General features: G+C 42.3%; 2 protein-coding genes across 4 annotated transcripts in view; both read right to left on the bottom strand.

The window, feature by feature from the left end:
- The window catches only part of ssr1 (signal sequence receptor, alpha), a 9307-nt gene extending 189 nt beyond the window's left edge, over positions 1-9118 (bottom strand). The window contains exons 1-9 of the mRNA XM_056364182.1: positions 8959-9118; positions 6771-6904; positions 5902-5998; positions 5709-5812; positions 5448-5606; positions 4896-4972; positions 4726-4804; positions 4459-4552; positions 1-2038 (exon numbers count right to left, since the gene is read on the bottom strand). The exon at positions 1-2038 is cut by the window's left edge and continues 189 nt beyond it. Coding sequence (XP_056220157.1) covers positions 1971-2038; positions 4459-4552; positions 4726-4804; positions 4896-4972; positions 5448-5606; positions 5709-5812; positions 5902-5998; positions 6771-6904; positions 8959-9028 — 882 coding nt within the window. The 5' untranslated portion in view covers positions 9029-9118 and the 3' untranslated portion in view covers positions 1-1970. The remainder of the gene's footprint in view (positions 2039-4458; positions 4553-4725; positions 4805-4895; positions 4973-5447; positions 5607-5708; positions 5813-5901; positions 5999-6770; positions 6905-8958) is intronic.
- Positions 9119-9402: 284 nt separating this feature from the next.
- Positions 9403-17534, bottom strand: LOC130161148 (protein NLRC3-like). 3 transcript variants are annotated; one of them, XM_056364181.1, is made up of 10 exons: positions 17263-17534; positions 16841-16887; positions 14852-16679; positions 13974-14150; positions 13458-13631; positions 12706-12879; positions 11864-12037; positions 11112-11285; positions 10712-10885; positions 9403-10306 (listed from the first exon to the last, which is right to left on the bottom strand). In XM_056364181.1, the coding sequence occupies exons 1-10, from the start codon at positions 17391-17393 to the stop codon at positions 10294-10296; spliced, it is 3066 nt and encodes a 1021-aa protein (XP_056220156.1). In that variant the 5' UTR covers positions 17394-17534; the 3' UTR covers positions 9403-10293. The 3 variants fall into 3 exon arrangements, with proteins under 3 accessions (XP_056220156.1, XP_056220154.1, XP_056220155.1); XM_056364179.1 differs by lacking the exons at positions 11864-12037; positions 12706-12879 and having other exon boundaries at positions 17263-17526; XM_056364180.1 differs by lacking the exons at positions 9403-10306; positions 10712-10885; positions 11112-11285; ... (2 more) ...; positions 13458-13631; positions 13974-14150 and having other exon boundaries at positions 14848-16679; positions 17263-17504.
- Positions 17535-17654: the final 120 nt, after the last annotated feature.

Here is a 17654-nt window from a genome sequence, read left to right as displayed (position 1 = left end):
TTTTTTTATTTTTGTTATTTCTGCAGAAAATTAAAGGACGTGTAAGAATTTCAGGTCCAAACTCTGAGGGCAGTTACTCACAGAACCACGAAGCCTCAATGTAAATAACTCGCCCGCAGCACAGGAGCCTGCAGTCAGTCAGTGCTGCCCCCTAGTGGTGAAACAAAGAAATACAGTATACAAACCCCCCCCCCCATTAAGCCCAGTCTGTCACTCAAATAAATTAGCTCGGTGATTCTGCCCTCGGCTCAGCATCCATCAGCCAGTATTTACACCAGTGCTTCAGCCAGTTCAACATTTTTACAATCCAACGGAAAAAACAAAAAAACAAAACTCAAATTATTCATTCGGTAAATTATTTTTCTAATTTTGAAACAAGCTGCTTGAGGAGAGAAGACGTAAACGAATTTACAAAACAGAGAAGTAGAAAACAGGCACCGTCGAGGGTTCAGGGTTTTCTGCTGCAGGTTTACATCCGACCCCTCGCTCCTCCACTCTGCTGCTACGCTCCCGCCCTTCACTTATTCCACATCCACAGATCTGAAACGTTCACGGCCGCATCACAAATGTTACGATGCCACACTTTGATTCGTTTAGTGAAAAACTTCCACTAGTTTCCCAAAGTCCGAGTAAAACCTGAAGGATGTTCAAACCGGTATCACAGAGGACTGATGTTCACTGGGTTCAACAATCCTTTTTCCTTCCTAAATATGACAAATTCAAATGTACAAGAGGAAATCAGTAAATCTGAATAACAGATAAATAAAGATCGTGTCCATTTTTAGCGGCTCAGCATCAGATTTCACACTTGTGTGTTTAAGACCTGGATGTTAAGGAGGTCGTGCAGCTCCACACACTGATCGTGCCGTCACTACACACAATGATTACTACTGAGTGTTTAAGTTCCTGTAATCTCCTTCTGCGTTTAATTCACATTTTCTTGGTTTGAAAACTACGTTACCGTCGCCGACTTCCTCCACGAATCAAAAATAAACACTGTTGTTCGTCCAGCGGTCGGCAGGAGATCTGCTGCAGTTTAACAGACGGACGGCACCGAGCGTCAGTAGTGTGTGAATCTGAGACCGCGGACACACTCAGGATCTGTGCCATGAACGAGCAAAGAAAGGACAGAAGAAGAAGAAGAAGAAGAAGGAGGAGGAGGAGGAGGATGGAGCAGCCGGACGAGAACGGACGCTCTCCACAAAAATCCAACTTGTGCCGACAGAATCCACGAACGCAAAACTACACTGAAAAAAAACCTGCAAAACAAAAACCAACTGCATCTGTTACCGTTACCATGGCTACCATAGGGCCGCAACTAACCAGTTCTCTCATTATCAATTAATCTGAAAGACACAGTCAATTCATCAGCTACGGTCAACAACATGAAGAAGAATGAAAAGAGCCGAGGTGAGTCATGATTGGCAGTTTCTTCTTGAAAAATTACAAAGATTGTTGCCGATTCATTTTCTGTAGATCAATAATCCACTAATGGTTTCAGCCCTACACCACAGTGAGAGGTAATAAAAAACAAACACACAAAAAACAACAATCAAACTGTCTCACAATGAAAATATCAGCAGTTCTCTCACCGAGGTTTTAACAGACGTCCTCGTGCCTCAGAAACCAACACACCTGTTCACGGATGATTCTCTCCCTCCCGCCACACAAAACAAATCGTTACACAAAAAGGGCTGTGGTGTGTGTGTGTGTGTGTGTGTGTGTGTGTGTGTGTGTGTGTGTGTGTGTGTGTGTGTGTGTGTGTGTGTGTGTGTGTGGGGAACAGTTTTTAAGCTGAAAGTAGAGCCAGCCGTTGCTGTGCTTGGCACTGGTCAAAGTTTCTCAGTGGAGAGGAGAGTGTGCGCTTGACGTGGCGCTCGCAGCCTTCCTCCCCCTCCTCCTCCCCCTCCCCCTCCTCCTCTTACATAGACAGGTGGGTGGAGTTTTGTTGCCGTGGTGTCAGGCGCCCGTCACTCGTCGGAGCCGGCCGAGCGTTTCTGGCTCCTCTTGCGAGGAGATCTTCTTGGAGACGCTTTGTCTGGAGAGAAAAAAGAAAAGCGAGTGAGAGACGGATTTTATCGGACAAACAAACGTGTGAAGACCAGAATCTGTCAGATCCAAACACCGTTAGTTTCATTCTCTTTTAATGAGGTTAAATTTATTCAATGTTAATTATGAGACTGAGTTTGGTGAAAACAATTTATATATGTTCAATTTGTTATTTACAAAAAAACCCAAAAACTTTCCTACAGAGATTCTGCTGCGGCTTCATGTTTCATTCCAGGTGAAGATTAATCACTGATTGATAATCAGTATTTAATTTAACAACATCTTCTTTTAAGTCCAGCAGATAGTTGAGCTATAAAGTTATGAACAATGAATAATAGATGTTCTGCTGCATCACTCAACCTGCTGGACTCAGATCTACAGAAACTCTGCATGAAGTGAGTCCAACTGAAGCTGGATCAGTGTGTGTGTGTGTGTGTGTGTGTGTGTGTGTGTGTGTGTGTGTGTGTGTGGTGTGTGTGTGTGTTGGTCACTAACTGGAAACTGCAGAACAGAAATAGCAAATGAGGTTTGAGGCTATTTAGAAAGTGTCAACATAAGTTTTCCCAGCAGAGAGCGCTGAGGCGCTGAAGATGAGTTTTACACTGTAAAATAGTTTGTTTATACTTTGTGTTGTAGGAAAGAAAAATGACTAACAGCTGATTTATTGTTACACACATCAGCCTCGGCTGTCGTTCTGACGGTTTCCAGCAGCTCCAGTTACTTTCCACTCTTCAACCCAGAGAACAAAATACCACAAAGAACAAAACAACTAGGAAACAAGATCATGTGACTGACGAACACAAGCCTGTTCCTGGTTGGCTCATGTGTTACCTATTAGTAACTAGCTCTGTGATTGGACCAAACGTCTAAAACCAAATCATTTCACTGAACCACTTCCTGGACAGAGAAGGTTCAGAGACTGAAGCAGATGCAACAAAACAAAACACACAGTCTGTTCATGCAAACAGAAGTGAAATCACCTGTGTGGGCGGACCACACCTGTGTGGGCGGACCACACCTGTGTGGGCGGACCACACCTGTGTGGGCGGACCACACCTGTGCAGAGGCTTCAGATTAAACTGTTCAAATGAACATTAAACTGTTTTAAACTTTACAGTCACTGGAGGAAGAGAAGCTCCGACTGTTTTCTCTCAGACTGGGACAAGTTCACACCTTTAAAACAATATTCTCATGCACGTGATTAAATCATTCCTCCTGTTCAGGGTGGCCATTAAAACATCTCTTCTTCATGTGTTTTCAATGTAAGAGACAAAACTTTGTTGGTACTTCGTCTAAAAATATTTTCCACTTCCACAAATTGATCAGAGAATCTGCACCGTTCAGGAGACGGAGCCGGTTTACAGAAGTCAAGGATAACACACTCAGTGCAGCATCATCATCATCATCATCATCATCATCATCATCATCCATCTGAGAGCCAACAGCAGCACTGCATGTCGACTTGAGTCAGAGTAAAGAGCGCAGACAGCTCCTGCGTTTTGCGACACACACACATCCACACGACAGGAAGCAGACCTCACCTCTGCGACTCTGCACTGAAGACGCAGGAAAGCGCGACAGCGAGGAAGGAAGAGAGAGAAAAAAAGAAAAAGGAGAAGGTGAGTGATCCTCATGCACAGTGAAGGTTAAAGGTCATTCAGAAAACAGGTGAAGCAGGAAGAGAACAGGAGACACCTGCACATACACATCAGCTGATTCAGTGAGGAAACAAACATCGAAGGACGTGGTGAAAGTTTCAGCGTTTTACGGTGATTTTCAGGTGATTTTTTTATTGTAATTTTGTAAAAATATTTTCTCACCTTTTTTGGAAAATGCTCAAAATATTAAGTGTTAAAGTTCAGTGCATTTCCTAAATAGAATAAAGTCTGAAAGGTTTCCCTGAGATCAATAAATATTGATTATCTTGCTCCCACAAGATGCCAACGTGTGCAAACAAGATCATGACTTTAGTGCAAAAGATGCATCGTTTTAATATTTGAATGAAATAAATGAAACTGATTTTTAAAAAGTTCTTCTGGGGTTTTTGTGGTTTTGTGAATATGTGATTCAAATAAGGAAACAGGAAGATTTGTATCATGAGACGTGGAGTCAGAGTCAAACACCTGATTACAGTCGTGTTTAAGAGGCAGGTGTCGATGGCACAGAAAACATGAACGCTCCCCCTTCACAAACAGGTTGGTTCTTCAGTTCAAATATAAAATGTAAAACCACCAGCTACAATCTAATGTGACTCAGACTCCTCACAAACCTGTGTCAGTCAGTACAGTGTGTGTTGACCTTATATCCCACAGAGGTGTAGCAGCTGGTGTGGGTGTGGTCTGTGTGGAATACAGGTGTTGAAAACAGCTGGCGGCCGAGCTGTGAGAGGTGTGTGTGAGCTGTACGTACTGATCTGGTTCAGGGTTTCCTGAGGGATCCAGCTCAGGTCCACGTCGTTGTGGCTCGAAGTTCCCATCTCAACCTTTGGAGCTGGACGCCTCCTCTACACACACACACACACACAACCACACACAACCACACACACACACACACACACACACACACACTGTTTACTTTACAACAGTGACAGAGACGGACGAGGCTGCAGCAGGTGAATGTTTCAGTGCGACATAATTAAACTTTTCCAGATTAATAAACATAATACTTCAACTGTACCTTCCTGGACTCCAGCAGCTGGTGAAGGCCGACGACGACGAGCAGCCCGAGGCCGGACAGGAAGACGTACATGAAGATGCTGAGAGGAAGAAGAAGAAGAGGACGAGTAAATAAGTGCGAACAAACGAATCCACACAAATAAATGAGCAGAGAAGAAGAAGATCACTCACGTCTCTCCGTCTAAGCCGTCCTCTTTCTCAGTGATGGTGACCGTCTGGTTGAACACGGCGTCCTGGAAAATGTTTCCCTACAGAGAGGAAGAGACGGGAAGAGGGAAAAGTGAAGGAGGAAAATCAGGGAGAGAAGAAAGGGAGAAAGAAAAGGTGAAGAGAAAAGGGAACAACACAGGAAGACAGCAGAGACAGAGGTCAGAGGTCAGCAGGTTACTTCTACTTCTTCCTCACTCACCGGTGAACTCGTCTTCATCGTCTCTGACAAACCAACTCTAATTATGAGACTTTATTTAACAAACACTTCCTGTTTGTGATGAACCACAGGAGTTTAACACAAAATAAACAAAAGTTAAATTTGTTTAACCTTCTAATTAAAGTCAAATATCTAAAAGATCATTTAAATCCTGAACCATCTGATCAGTGAGGCAGGATTCACGATCCACGGTGAAAATATATTTTTAATTCTTATGACGTCCTGAGAACAGACACACAAAGGCATCTCCTTGACAACACCTGTGAGAGCCCACAGCCCCTCCCCCTCCTCCTTACACTGCTGTCCTTGTAGTTGAGGTTGATGACGAGGCCGAATGGCCGCCCTCCCATCGGCTCAGCGGGGATGAAGGAGTACTCGAAGGTGGCCTGTCTGCTGGGAGGAACCACGATGCCCAGCTGCAGAGCGGTGAAGTTCTGGATGTAGAACTGGTAATCCTGACCAGGACCAACAGAACCAGGTTAGACTGCTGAACCATGAACCTGAACACGTCTTTTCATTTGACAGAAGTGTGAGCGGGTGTGGAATCGTTTCTGTACCTGTGGGTAACGGAAAGAAGCGTCCAGAGACTCCACCATGAAGTTCTCTGGTCCTTTGTTGGTGAAGCCGAGCAGGAACTTGACGATGTTGTTGGCTGGGAAGTCTGGAGAGAAACAGGGACGTGGATCAGACGAGGTTCTGACTACGGCACCGTCACAGAACAACAAGAGTTCAGTCTACACTGACTGTTACCGTCTCCTTTGACGAACAGGATGGTGGTGTCAGCGTTGGGGGAAGCCTTCACCTCTCCAACCAGCGCTTCTTCCTCTTCATCTTCTTTTTCCTCCGTCTAGACAGAGACACATGCAGGTTTAGTTTCGCTGACGAAGCTTCAAGTCAATAAATCATCATTAACAACAAACCAAAACCCAAAGATATTCCACTTATAATGATACAAAACAGAGAAACACAAAGACTCATATTTGATGAACTTCCTGTCTGTCAAACAATCCGCTCTAATCCGTGCACGAGAGACGCTGCTGGGTGGGAGCTGAAGTCTGGGCGTAACCTTAAACACATGATCAATCAGCAGCTGATTGATCGTTACCAGCCCCAAGATACAAATGAGGAAACTGACTGGTGTGTGTGGGAATGTTACAAACAGTTTCATCATGTTGTGTATCATTGAACACAACTGGAACAATCAGTTGGTTAACCAATTAGCTGATCGACAGAAAATTACTTTAGATAATGGATTAATCATTTAAGTCATTTTGAAGCAGAAATTTCACAGGTTCTAGTTTTGTAAATGTGAATATTCTCTGGTTTTCTTCGTCTTCTGTCACAGTATATTGAATATATTTGATTTGTGGGCTGTTGATCACACAAAACTAGACACTTAAGTTACTGAACTTGAGCTTTTGGGAGAATTGCGATGGACAGTTGGACCCTCAGTGTTTTTAAAAACAGCAAAAACAAACAAACAAAAAAAACTAAAATATTTTTAACCAAACTACAAAACTCTGTGTCAGTGTAATAGGGGATCAATAATATGTTGAAAGAGAACATTTATTGATTATTTGAGGATATTTTATCCCTGGTGTAATCTCTTGGTCGCTCACCAATTCCGCATTCTCGTCATCTTCCACTTCCGCCTCGTCGTCTTCATCCTCAGCTGTCACATCATCCACAACGTCTTCATCCACGGCCTCGGCCTCCTCATCCTCCGTCAGATCCTGGGCGCTCACCACCGGCCCTGGTGGGTGGCGAAAGAGGGGTATTGAGTTTTTTTTGGAGAGCTCTTTAATATTTTTGCAATATTGAATCCCAGCAGCAACAAACTTCTGCTCATCCAAACACACCTGCAGTTTTCTCCTTCACTCACAAGACAAGAGCCACTGAGCAAGGCAGTAAACAGGTCACAAAACTAACAGCAAAGCTGTAATTTTCTTCTGTGGTTCAACGTGTTTCCACATGAAAAAGATGCTGGTGTGTAGGACTAAGGAGTCAAAGGAGAATTTGACTTAAAATTTCAAATGTTAGAATTACGTAAAAAGAACTTCTGAATGAGAAGATCACTCATCGTAGCTTTTAGAGTCACTCAAATCCTCCTTCATCCCCTTCATGGTTTTATATACGAGAGGTTACAGCATAAGTTACACCAATTAGAAATTTTACACGGGTTTTGTTTGACACATTTTGACAAAAGACGGCAGTTTATTAGGTCAATGTGTTTAAAATGAATGCACTCCAATACAACAGTGCTGCTATAAATCCTACAACCTTCATGAAAGTTGCAAAGCGTTTAATATTTTGATACTGATGAGGGAAGACTAAATATTAAAAACGCCTCTCAGTAAAAAGCAATTATAAAGCAGCACAAGTTACAGCTTCTGTTTTAGAGTTGAATCAACATCTCTGTCACCATGGAGACAGATTCCAGGGCTAATTGTATTACACTGCAGTGGTTTAAGCCAGGTGTAGCTGATAAGCTGGAAACTGAGTGTGAATTTGGAAACACTGGGATTGCTTGTAGAATTCAAAATAAAGTTAATTAACTTTTAGAAAATGTTTGTTGTAGCACAGGACAACTGTAGCTCTATGCTCCAAAAACTGACATAGATATAGATAGATATTTTATCACTGAACAAATCCTCCATTGATTTCCTGTCAAATCTACTTTATCAGAACATGTCAGTCTTGCATGAAATTTAAGTATGCAATTACAGATACCATAATAAAACATTTTATCCACACCGTCCACTCCTACTGCACAGTTCCATCAATTAAATAAATTAAAGAGGCCTTGTGCATTATATTAAAATAATTTTCCTCATTAGATGTGGTTTCATTAAAACTTTTCAGTCATGTAGGTCTGAAAATGTTCCATTTGCACCATTGAACATTTGAAGTAATTCTTAGCATCATAAATATATATGACATACCACAGCTCCAATATGAGTATTAGTGTAAGCTACAATTTCCTCCTATGACTGTGCCACGTGATTAGCCGTAAATCTGCCTATACCTGCTGGAAAAGACAGTTTAACACGTTTGAAAATGTTATTTTTGAGGAGGCAATGCACATCAATGCCTTTTAAGACATTTCAAGAGCTGCAGATATCCTCCCCTTAAGCCCCACAGCCACTTCATACACAAATAACAATTAGGAAAATAATACACAGTTCAGAATACTAAAGGGGTTTTGATTCCAATTAAAGGTGTGTCTGTTAAAAAATAATATACACTCAATATAACCCAGCCAGTGAGACGTAGGAACATGCTATGTGAGCTAGCCTAATAAAAGTGACATTATCAAATTTACTACCGCTGTTTTAAAGTGTGTATTGATAACTGTCAATAGTGTATGTGGTGACTGGGGTGTTCAGATTACATTAATAATGAGTTTAACTTATTATATATCCAGAAAGCTGCTGAGTGGCAATTAAAACGTTAGCAAAGCTAATTAGCTTCCCGGCTAACGGGCAGCCAGTAAGGACACGTCAGTCTAAGCAGGTAGACAAACTGCATACATGCAGCTAACACTAAACCACATACGACGAAAACAAGGCATTCGCGGAATGAAACGCTTTAAGGGGATAATTCAAAACATTGACACGTATTATGAAAAGGCCTCTCAATTTTATATCCAGTTACATTCAGCTAGCACATGTCAAAAAGGGGAACGGCCTTTTTTTCCCCACAGCTGCTAGCTAGCTAGCTGCTAACACTAGCATGTCAACGCCAACTAGCCTACTAAGCACTCCTTTTTTTTCTTCGTCACCGCCAGCAGCCGTAACACAGTCTGACCTTTGATGAGGATAGTCGCCGGGAAGGCTAACAGCGCTAGCAGCAGCAGTTTGGGTAGAAATTTCATCATCTTGAAGTCGAAATCAGTGCGCTTTCATTCAGTGTCGGTCAGACAGCCAGGCTGTGTGCGACGCCGTGCAGCTTCCGTTACGATCCCTACCACGCATGCGCAAAAGACACTGAGCGGTAGGTGCAGCGGTGAAATGTGTCCCCGTCGAATTCTGTCTCCACTGCCGCTGTCTGTCGCACCTTGTGAGGTGACGGTTAGGCGTCGTGGAGATCACTAAATGTAGTTAGCAGGTGAATAGGTTGAGGTGAACCACCTCAAAACACGACTCGTTTGGATTGGGGATATATATTTTGGTTTAGGTTAAAAAGGGAAACAAAAATCGATGAAGAAACATATTTCGACACAACACCGGAAATGAATGCTGGTCCGAAAAGCAGTATAAAAAATTAATTTTATTCCATGATTGCTACTCGACCGACAACCTGTCCTCACTATGTAACATTTAAATCTCCTCTTCTAATCTAAAACGGATAATTATCAAGTAAGAAGAAAAAACCCGTTACACATGGATACCAAAACGGAAATGTCAAAATAAAGGGCCGGAAACACGAGTGACCAGTCTTTGATTACGACAGAAACTAATACCAGCTATTAAAATGATCTCTGATGATTGCTTGATGCTTTACATGTCTACAGACATGTGATGAATTAGTAAATAAGTACGAACTTCAATAAATTGAGTTTGTTCTGATTTTTCTCTTTTTACAACGAATATCATATACAAAATAAAAGATAGTGATGCTGATTTTACACAAAAATCCAGACACAGTCGTCCTCCATTTATTGAGATTGTCAGTGAATATTTCCATCACTGAGGCTGTGTGACACTCAGAGACTCTTGATTACTTGGAGCTTTAGACTTCAGGATTTAGTGAATATCACAATTGAACCCATGACCTAAAATTTCCCAGTAATATTTTGATTTTCTTAGGTCATTTGGTCAGGACCATTAGTAATGTAGTGTTTCTTAGTAGTGTAACTTAGACTTTCTGTCTTTGAATTTTGTGTCAATTTACATTGATGTTGTCATAAACACCATCTACACTGTGTGTGACAGTGGAGCTGTTCTCAGATCAGTTCAGACTGCAGCACTGAGATTCATCTCCACTTCTTCTGATTCCTCTGTCAGTCACTGCTGGATGAAGCTCTCCTCTCCTCCTCCTAGTACCATGGTCCAATCAGAGCCTCTCTACACACCAGCTGCTGATGCTGCTTCAACATCTGGATCATCAGGACACGGCTCATCCTCTCTGAACACACGCGCTTCACCACTCCCTGCTGTTGAGAGAAGACAACAGAGGTGGTAAATCAGTGTTTACAGTCAGTGATGCGGCATGGACTTCCTCTCAGCTCTCATGTTAATGTGTTGGAGTGAACATTGAGCTGGGGGCTCACAGACCTGCAGAGACTTTTAATATCAAGTCCTTTTACGCTGCACATTGCACTCAGTCCACAGTGGAAATAAACTGCTGAGTCATGAAGGTTCATCACTGCACCAACAGTTTAGTGATGGATTTAATGTCGTTACATGTCAGCTGATGTCAGATTTAAACAGATTCTATGTGTGTTGATGAACATCTGATCTGCTTCTCAAATATTAAATGACAAATAAACATGGACTCTGTCACTGTTCAGTACAACACTGCTGAAAGCAGCATGGACTGACTCCAACCCTCTACTGACCTCAGAGTCTCCAGTCGACAGTCTGGACTCTCCACAAGATCACACAGCTGCTTCACTCCTGAATCCTGCAGCTCGTTTCCACTCAGGTCCAGTTCTCTCAGGTGAGAGGGGTTGGACTTCAGAGCTGAGGCCAGAGAAGAACAGCTGATCTCTGACAATCTGCAGGAACTCAGTCTGAATAAAGAAGAAATCATGTAGATAAAAATCATTAATAATCAATCGGATATGTCGGAATCAATGAGCTTCTCTCTAAAATGAGTAGAGTGACTTTGTCCTTCTGTTGTTGTGGATCATCATCATGTCAGCTTTCTACACACATCATCCACATGTCACCACAACATTCATTCACCTGTTCATGTCAACAGGTGAATGAATGTTGTACAACAGTCAGTGAACTGACCTCAGAGTCTCCAGTCTACAGTCTAGAGTCTCCAGAAAACCACACAGCTGCTTCACTCCTGAATCCTGCAGGTCGTTTCCTCTCAGGTGCAGGTCTCTCAGATGGGAGGGGTTGGACTTCAGAGCTGAAGCCAGAGAAGAACAGCTGATCTCTGACAAACTGCAGGAACTCAGTCTGAATAAAGAATAAAAGATGAGAGTTTAGAGACAAAGTTCCTGCTTGAAACTGTTCAGTATGACTTTCATGTTGGAACCAGCAGATACTGGATCATTTGTAATCGTCTGTAAACATGGAAAAATATCTAAATTTGAAAAACTTCAAGGAGAAATTTAAAGTTACTTGTAAAGTTTTAGGTGACAGATTATCTTTCTCATCTTGTCTCTCACACAGCTCACACACTGCTCTGCTTCTCTGACACTCACTGAGCAGAGATGCGAATCAGGGCATTAAGGCGACTGTTCTATGGAAAGTCGCCAAGGTTTGTCCAAAAAGTTGTTAGATTTGTGGCTGCATCAAAAAGGAAAAAAAAGCCTGAAAATCTAGTGACAAATGCGCAAAGTTGGCATCAGCAGCTGTGAACGTCTCCTTATTGAAACTGTTGCACCAATTCATTTTGAAAGAGCAACGGCCAATGGAGAAGCTCCAACACTCAGCCGGATGACCAATGGTGTAACTTAATCAGTCAGTCAGTCACGGACATTTGTGTTTATAGGGCTGACCCGGCAGCTGTCCGGCCAAAAATAGTGTCTGACCTCAGAATCTCCAGTCGACAGTCTGGACTCTCCAGAAAACCACACAGCTGCTTCACTCCTGGATCCTGCAGCTTGTTGAGACTCAGCTGCAGTTCTCTCAGGTGGGAGGGGTTGGACTTCAGAGCTGAGGTCAGAGAAGAACAGCTGATCTCTGACAACCTGCAGTCCATCAACCTGAATAAAGAAGAAAAGATGAGAGTTTAGGAGATAAAGTAGCTGCTTGAAACTGGTCAATGTTTCATCATCTGCTCTGAGCAGCTCGGAGCTGAAGAGGGTTAAAGGCTAAAAACAGTGAAAAAGATAATTGATTAATATCAATGACAACATGCTCCTGCTTCAATAAAGACGTAGTGACTCCACCTCTCAAACTAACTTAAATAACAACAAACATGTCAGGTTGAAATGTGAATAAATTTATATAAAATGTAATATTGTATGAAATGGCAGAGGCATGAATACATGCTGTACTGAGTTAAAATATTGAATGTAGTACAACTTATTTAAAGTGTTGAAACAAACAAATATAGAACTTGTTATTATGAGGTCTTTGGTTTGCATATTTCAGTCAGTACAAACATTACAGAGCCTTAAAAAAGTGATGAAACAACCAGCTATTGATTATATATTTGTTCCTGTCAATGTTTTTCATATTATTTAAAAAACTCATTGGGGGAATTTTAAGAGAAAATCAAGTCACTGGACTTAAAAAAGAACTTTATCATTAAGGTCCTCAGGGATCTTAAGTGGATCAGTATAATATCAGCCTTATGTCTGCAGTTTAGTGTCACCACAACTTTCACATCATATTAATTTCAGCACAGAAATAAAACATGGAGTCTGACCTCAGAGTCTCCAGTCCACAGTCTGGACTCTCCAGAAAACCACACAGCTGCTTCACTCCTGAATCCTGCAGGAAGTTTCCACTCAGCTGCAGGTCTCTCAGGTGGGAGGGGTTGGACTTCAGAGCTGAGGCCAGAGAAGAACAGCTGATCTCTGACAAACTGCAGGACCTCAAACTGGATAAAGAATAAAAGAAGATTGAAACCATTCAATGTTTCATCATCTATTCAGAGCAGAAGGTTTCGAAAATTGAAACTCAGACACCTGAACCAACAGGATGCAGGTTAAACACAGTCAAATACAAACAGTGCAAAACAGGTCTCATTCATATTAATGACAACATGCTGCTGCTTCAATAATGACTTAGTGACGCCACCTCTTAAACTCTGCCAGCTCCACCAGCGGCACCAGAGAAATATGAACCAATTTGTATAAAATCTACTATTGTGTGGATTCATGTTGTACTGAGTTAACATATTTAATGTAGTAAAACTTATTCAAAGTATTGAAACAAACAGGTACAGAACTTATATTTCAATCAGTACAAACATTACAGAGCTTTACAAAAGTGATGGAACCATCAGCTAATGATTATATATTATGTTATTGTCTGTGTTTTTCATATTATTTAAAAAAAATCATGAGAGAGAATTTTGTGTGGATCCGTATAATATGTAATATGTTTACAGTTTAGTGTCAACACAACTTTTACATCATATTCATCTCAGCACAGAAATAAAAGATAGTGTCTGACCTCAGAGTCTCCAGTCGACAGTCTGGACTCTCCAGAAAACCACACAGCTGCTTCACACCTGGATCCTGCAGCTTGTTTCTACTCAGCTCCAGTTCTCTCAGGTGGGAGGGGTTGGACTTCAGAGCTGAGACCAGAGAAGAACAGCTGATCTCTGACAAACTGCAGTTCCATAATCTGTATAGAGAATAAATCATGAAGATAAAATCATTGATAATCAATCAGAAATGTCCTAATCAATTAACTTTTGAGTGACTTTGTCCTTCTGTTATTATGGATCATCATAATGTCAGCCTTCTCCAAATGTTGCCACGACATTCATTCACTCATTCAACACAGATTCACAATATACTGTAAATACAGGTAATATATATGGTCCCACCTTTCGTTTTTACTAATTACAGAGTTTTTTCTCTTCATCAACTTTTAAAATGTATGGACCAATGAAAAAATAAAACTTCTAAGATTTAAACTCAATATATACAAAACAACTACAACAGCTCCAGTCAGTGAACGGACCTCAGAGTCTCCAGTCCACAGTTCGGACTCTCCAATCCAGCAGACAGGATCTTCACTCCTGAATCCTGCAGGTTGTAGTTTCCACTCAGGTTCAGTTCTCTCAGGTGGGAGGGGTTGGACCTCAGAGCTGAGGCCAGAATTTCACAGTGAATCTCTGAGATTCCACAATTAGTAAGTCTGTGATGAGAGAAAATATAAAACAGAATTTGTAAAATCTGTTACAATAAAACCAGACAATTATTAAAGAAAAGAAACACAATGCATTGTGATGACAAAACATGTCATAACTTGATTAACATCTGCTAATCACATCCATGGTTCAGCTCATCTTATTGTCTTTGACATGAGACAATAATTCTCATCACTCTCTCTCAAACCTGCAGCAGGGAGGGAAGCTGGTGTTACGCCGAGGCTTCTTTAATGTCCACATTCTGTGTGATTTGATCCCTAGAGTCAGAATGAAGCCATCTTGTTTTTACTGTGTATGATTATTATTTCTATTGAATTCAACTCAGTAAACGATTTAATATCATCTCTCTTTGTTACCTCCTATTGTCAGGTGCTACTGTTCACGTCCATACAGAAAATTTAGATTTCTTCACCATAATGATTAATGACTCAAAGTTGTTTATATAATATCTCTATATAACAGAGAAGGACAAAACAGCTACATCCATCATTACACTGTAAGAATGAACAATGATAATGTGGCCTTTTCATCAACTTAACAGCAATAATCACAACCAACTGAACATTTTGGTTCATTTAAAACTGTTTTTTTCATTGTAAAACTAAGAATAATTAGATTATTTTAATTCAAAGAACTAAATGACTAATCTACTCTGTGTGATAACGTTCGTCATCATGTCTGGACTTACACAGCCTTCCTGCAATTCCTCACAGCTGGGATCAGTCTCCGTTGTCCCTCCCCTGATGTGTTGAACTTCTCCAGGTCCAACTCCTCCAGAACCTCCTCTGACATCTGCAGCATGTAGGCCAGAGCTGAGCAGTGGATCTCAGAGAGTTTCTCCTCTGATCTGTTCTTTGACTTCAGGAACTCTTGGATCTCCTGATGAACTGAGTGATCCTTCATCTCCATCAGACAGTGGAAGATGTTGATGCTTCTTTCAGGAGAGGTTTTATAAGTATTCATCTTCTTCAGGTTGTTGATGGCTCTCTGGATGGTTTCTGGACTGTTCTCTGTCTGACCCAGCAGACCTCCTAAGAGTCTCTGGTTGGACTCCAGAGAGAGGCCATGAAGGAAGCGAACAAACAGGTCCAGGTGACCGTTTTTACTTTCAAGAGATTTCTCCATGGCTGCCCTCAGGAAGAAATCCAGGGATGAGTCACTGTAGTCTTCTCCCAGGAAGTTCTCCAGGACCTCTGTCTTCCTGTTGGTGTAACAGTGGAACATGTAGACTGCAGCCAGAAACTCCTGAACGCTCAGATGAACAAAGCAGTAGACTGTTTTCTGGAAGATCACACTCTCTCTTCTGAAGATCTCAGTACAAAGTCCTGAGTACACCGAGGCCTCTGTGACATCAAGACCACACTGCTCCAGGTCTTCTTGGTAGAACATGATGTTTCCTTTCTCCAGATGTTCAAACGCCAGCCTCCCCAGCTTCAGAAGAACTTCCCCGTCAGCCTCCGTCAGCTCCTGTGGACTCGTCTCACGTCCCTCATGGTACTTGTTCTTCTTCCTCTGTGTCTGAACCAGCAGGAAGTGTGAGAACAGGTCAGTCAGGGTCTGGGGCAGCTCTCCTCTCTGGTCTGTGGTCAACATGTGCTCCAGAACTGTAGCAGTGATCCAGCAGAAGACTGGGACTTGACACATGATGTGGAGGCTCCTGGACGTCTTGATGTGTGAGATGATTCTGCTGGACAGCTCTTCATCACTGGATCTCCTCCTGAAGTACTCCTCCTTCTGGGCGTCAGTGAAGCCTCGTACTTCTGTTACCCTGTCCACACATGTAGGAGGGATCTGATTGGCCGCCGCAGGTCTGGAAGTTATCCAGACGAGAGCCGAGGGAAGCAGATTCCCCCTGATGAGGTTTGTCAGCAGCACGTTGACTGATGACTCCTGTGTGACATCAGACACAGACTTCCTGTTGTTGAAATCCAGTGACAGTCTGCTTTCATCCAGGCCGTCAAAGATGAACAGAACTTTACAGACAGCGAGCTGCTCTGCTGTGACCTTCTGTAATGTTGGATGGAAAACATGGAGCAGCCTGAGAAGACTGTACTGCTGATCTCTGATCAGGTTCAGCTCCCTGAACGAAAGCAGAACCAGCAGACTGACATCTTGGTTCTCCAAGCCCTCTGCCCAGTCCAGAGAGAACTTCTGCACTGAGAAGGTTTTTCCAACGCCAGCGACGCCGTTGGTCAGAACCACTCTGATGGGTCTCTGCTGGTCAGCTGAGACTTTAAAGATGTCGTGTCTCTGTTGGACAGGTGAGACTTTAAAGATGTCGTGGCACCTGATTGGAGCGTCATGGAGGGTCTCCATCTTGGAAGTTGTCTCCAGCTGCCTCACCTCATGTTGGGTATTAACCTCTTCACTCTGTCCCTCTGTGATGTGGAGCTCAGTGTAGATCCTGTTGAGGAGGGTTCCACTTCCTGTTCCATCAGTTCCTTCAGTCACATGTTCACATCTGCTCCTCAGACTGATCTTATGTTGATGTAAAACCTCCTGCAGACCACTATCTGCTGAAAGAGAAGAGACAACGTCAGACTGAAGAAAGAGAATCTGACAATTATTTTCATCAGCTACAGAAAAACTAAAGGCAAACAAAGAAAAGGTTTTTCACATTGTGAACAAGTCCTGTTCTCAGAAATGATGACATCAGCAGACAGATGTTCTGTCTTACTTTGTTCAGTGCTGGTCTGACTGGCTGTCTGCAGTCCAGGTCTTGTTCTGGAACATGAACACATTTGTTATAATACATGACATCAGCGGTGGCGAAACCACAACTCACAAGTTCAATGCAGCTCTAGTAATAAATCAGCAAGCCATATTTATATACTTCAATTCCCTCTTCCCAGTTTTTGTGCCTTTGAAAAGGAGACCGTTCATGTGAAGCAGAACTGCTTTTCTTGAGAGTTACTTGCACAAAACTGCAGAGGAGTTTTTAGTAGATGAAGACAAACACAACGTGACTGTGACTTTAGAAAAAAGTGGCAACAAATCCTTAGATCCACCTTGGGTAACTGCTACTACTAATGTTGAAATACATTTCAACAATGAAATCTTTAAGTCAATTTACAGTAGAGACAGAGTAGAGACCCTTACTTTGTGTCCGAGGGTCCAGGTTCATTACTGAAGTATGGACTTTCATCTTTGGAACAGTCACTCTTGAAGGACAGACAGCTGGGTCGTGGAGACTCTGCTCTGTCCTCCTCTTCCTCCACACAATCACTCATCCTCTCAGACTGGACTTCAGCCAGTCTGAGAGGAAAACCAGTAACACTGACTGTGAGCTCACAAACACAAGATCAGGATAAACAGGTCTGTTCAAGAGTCACACCCCAAAATAACAGGGAATACCACAAACACACAGTGTATTAACACTCACCCTCCTCAGCCTTCAGTGTTCCTCCTTCTGTGCTGTCCAGTTAAAATGGTGTGTCACTGACCAAACACTTTCAGTTTCAATCAGCCCTCCCCTCTACATTTACAGGAAA

The sequence above is a fragment of the Seriola aureovittata genome, chromosome 20, assembly GCF_021018895.1.
Source record: "Seriola aureovittata isolate HTS-2021-v1 ecotype China chromosome 20, ASM2101889v1, whole genome shotgun sequence".
NCBI classification, from domain to species: domain Eukaryota; kingdom Metazoa; phylum Chordata; class Actinopteri; order Carangiformes; family Carangidae; genus Seriola; species Seriola aureovittata.
This window is presented reverse-complemented; position numbering and strand designations above follow the sequence as displayed.

Excerpts from the sequence above, each read along its gene's own strand:
- LOC130161148 (XM_056364181.1), bottom strand. The coding sequence starts at position 17,393 with ATGAGTGATTGTGTGGAGGAAGAGGAGGACAGAGCAGAGTCTCCACGA. Across the intron at positions 16,888-17,262 it reads CCTGGACCCTCGGACACAAA|AACAAGACCTGGACTGCAGA; the intron begins GTAAGGGTCTCT and ends TTCATGTTCCAG. Across the intron at positions 12,880-13,457 it reads TGTCGACTGGAGACTCTGAG|TTTGAGGTCCTGCAGTTTGT; the intron begins GTCAGACACTAT and ends TTCTTTATCCAG.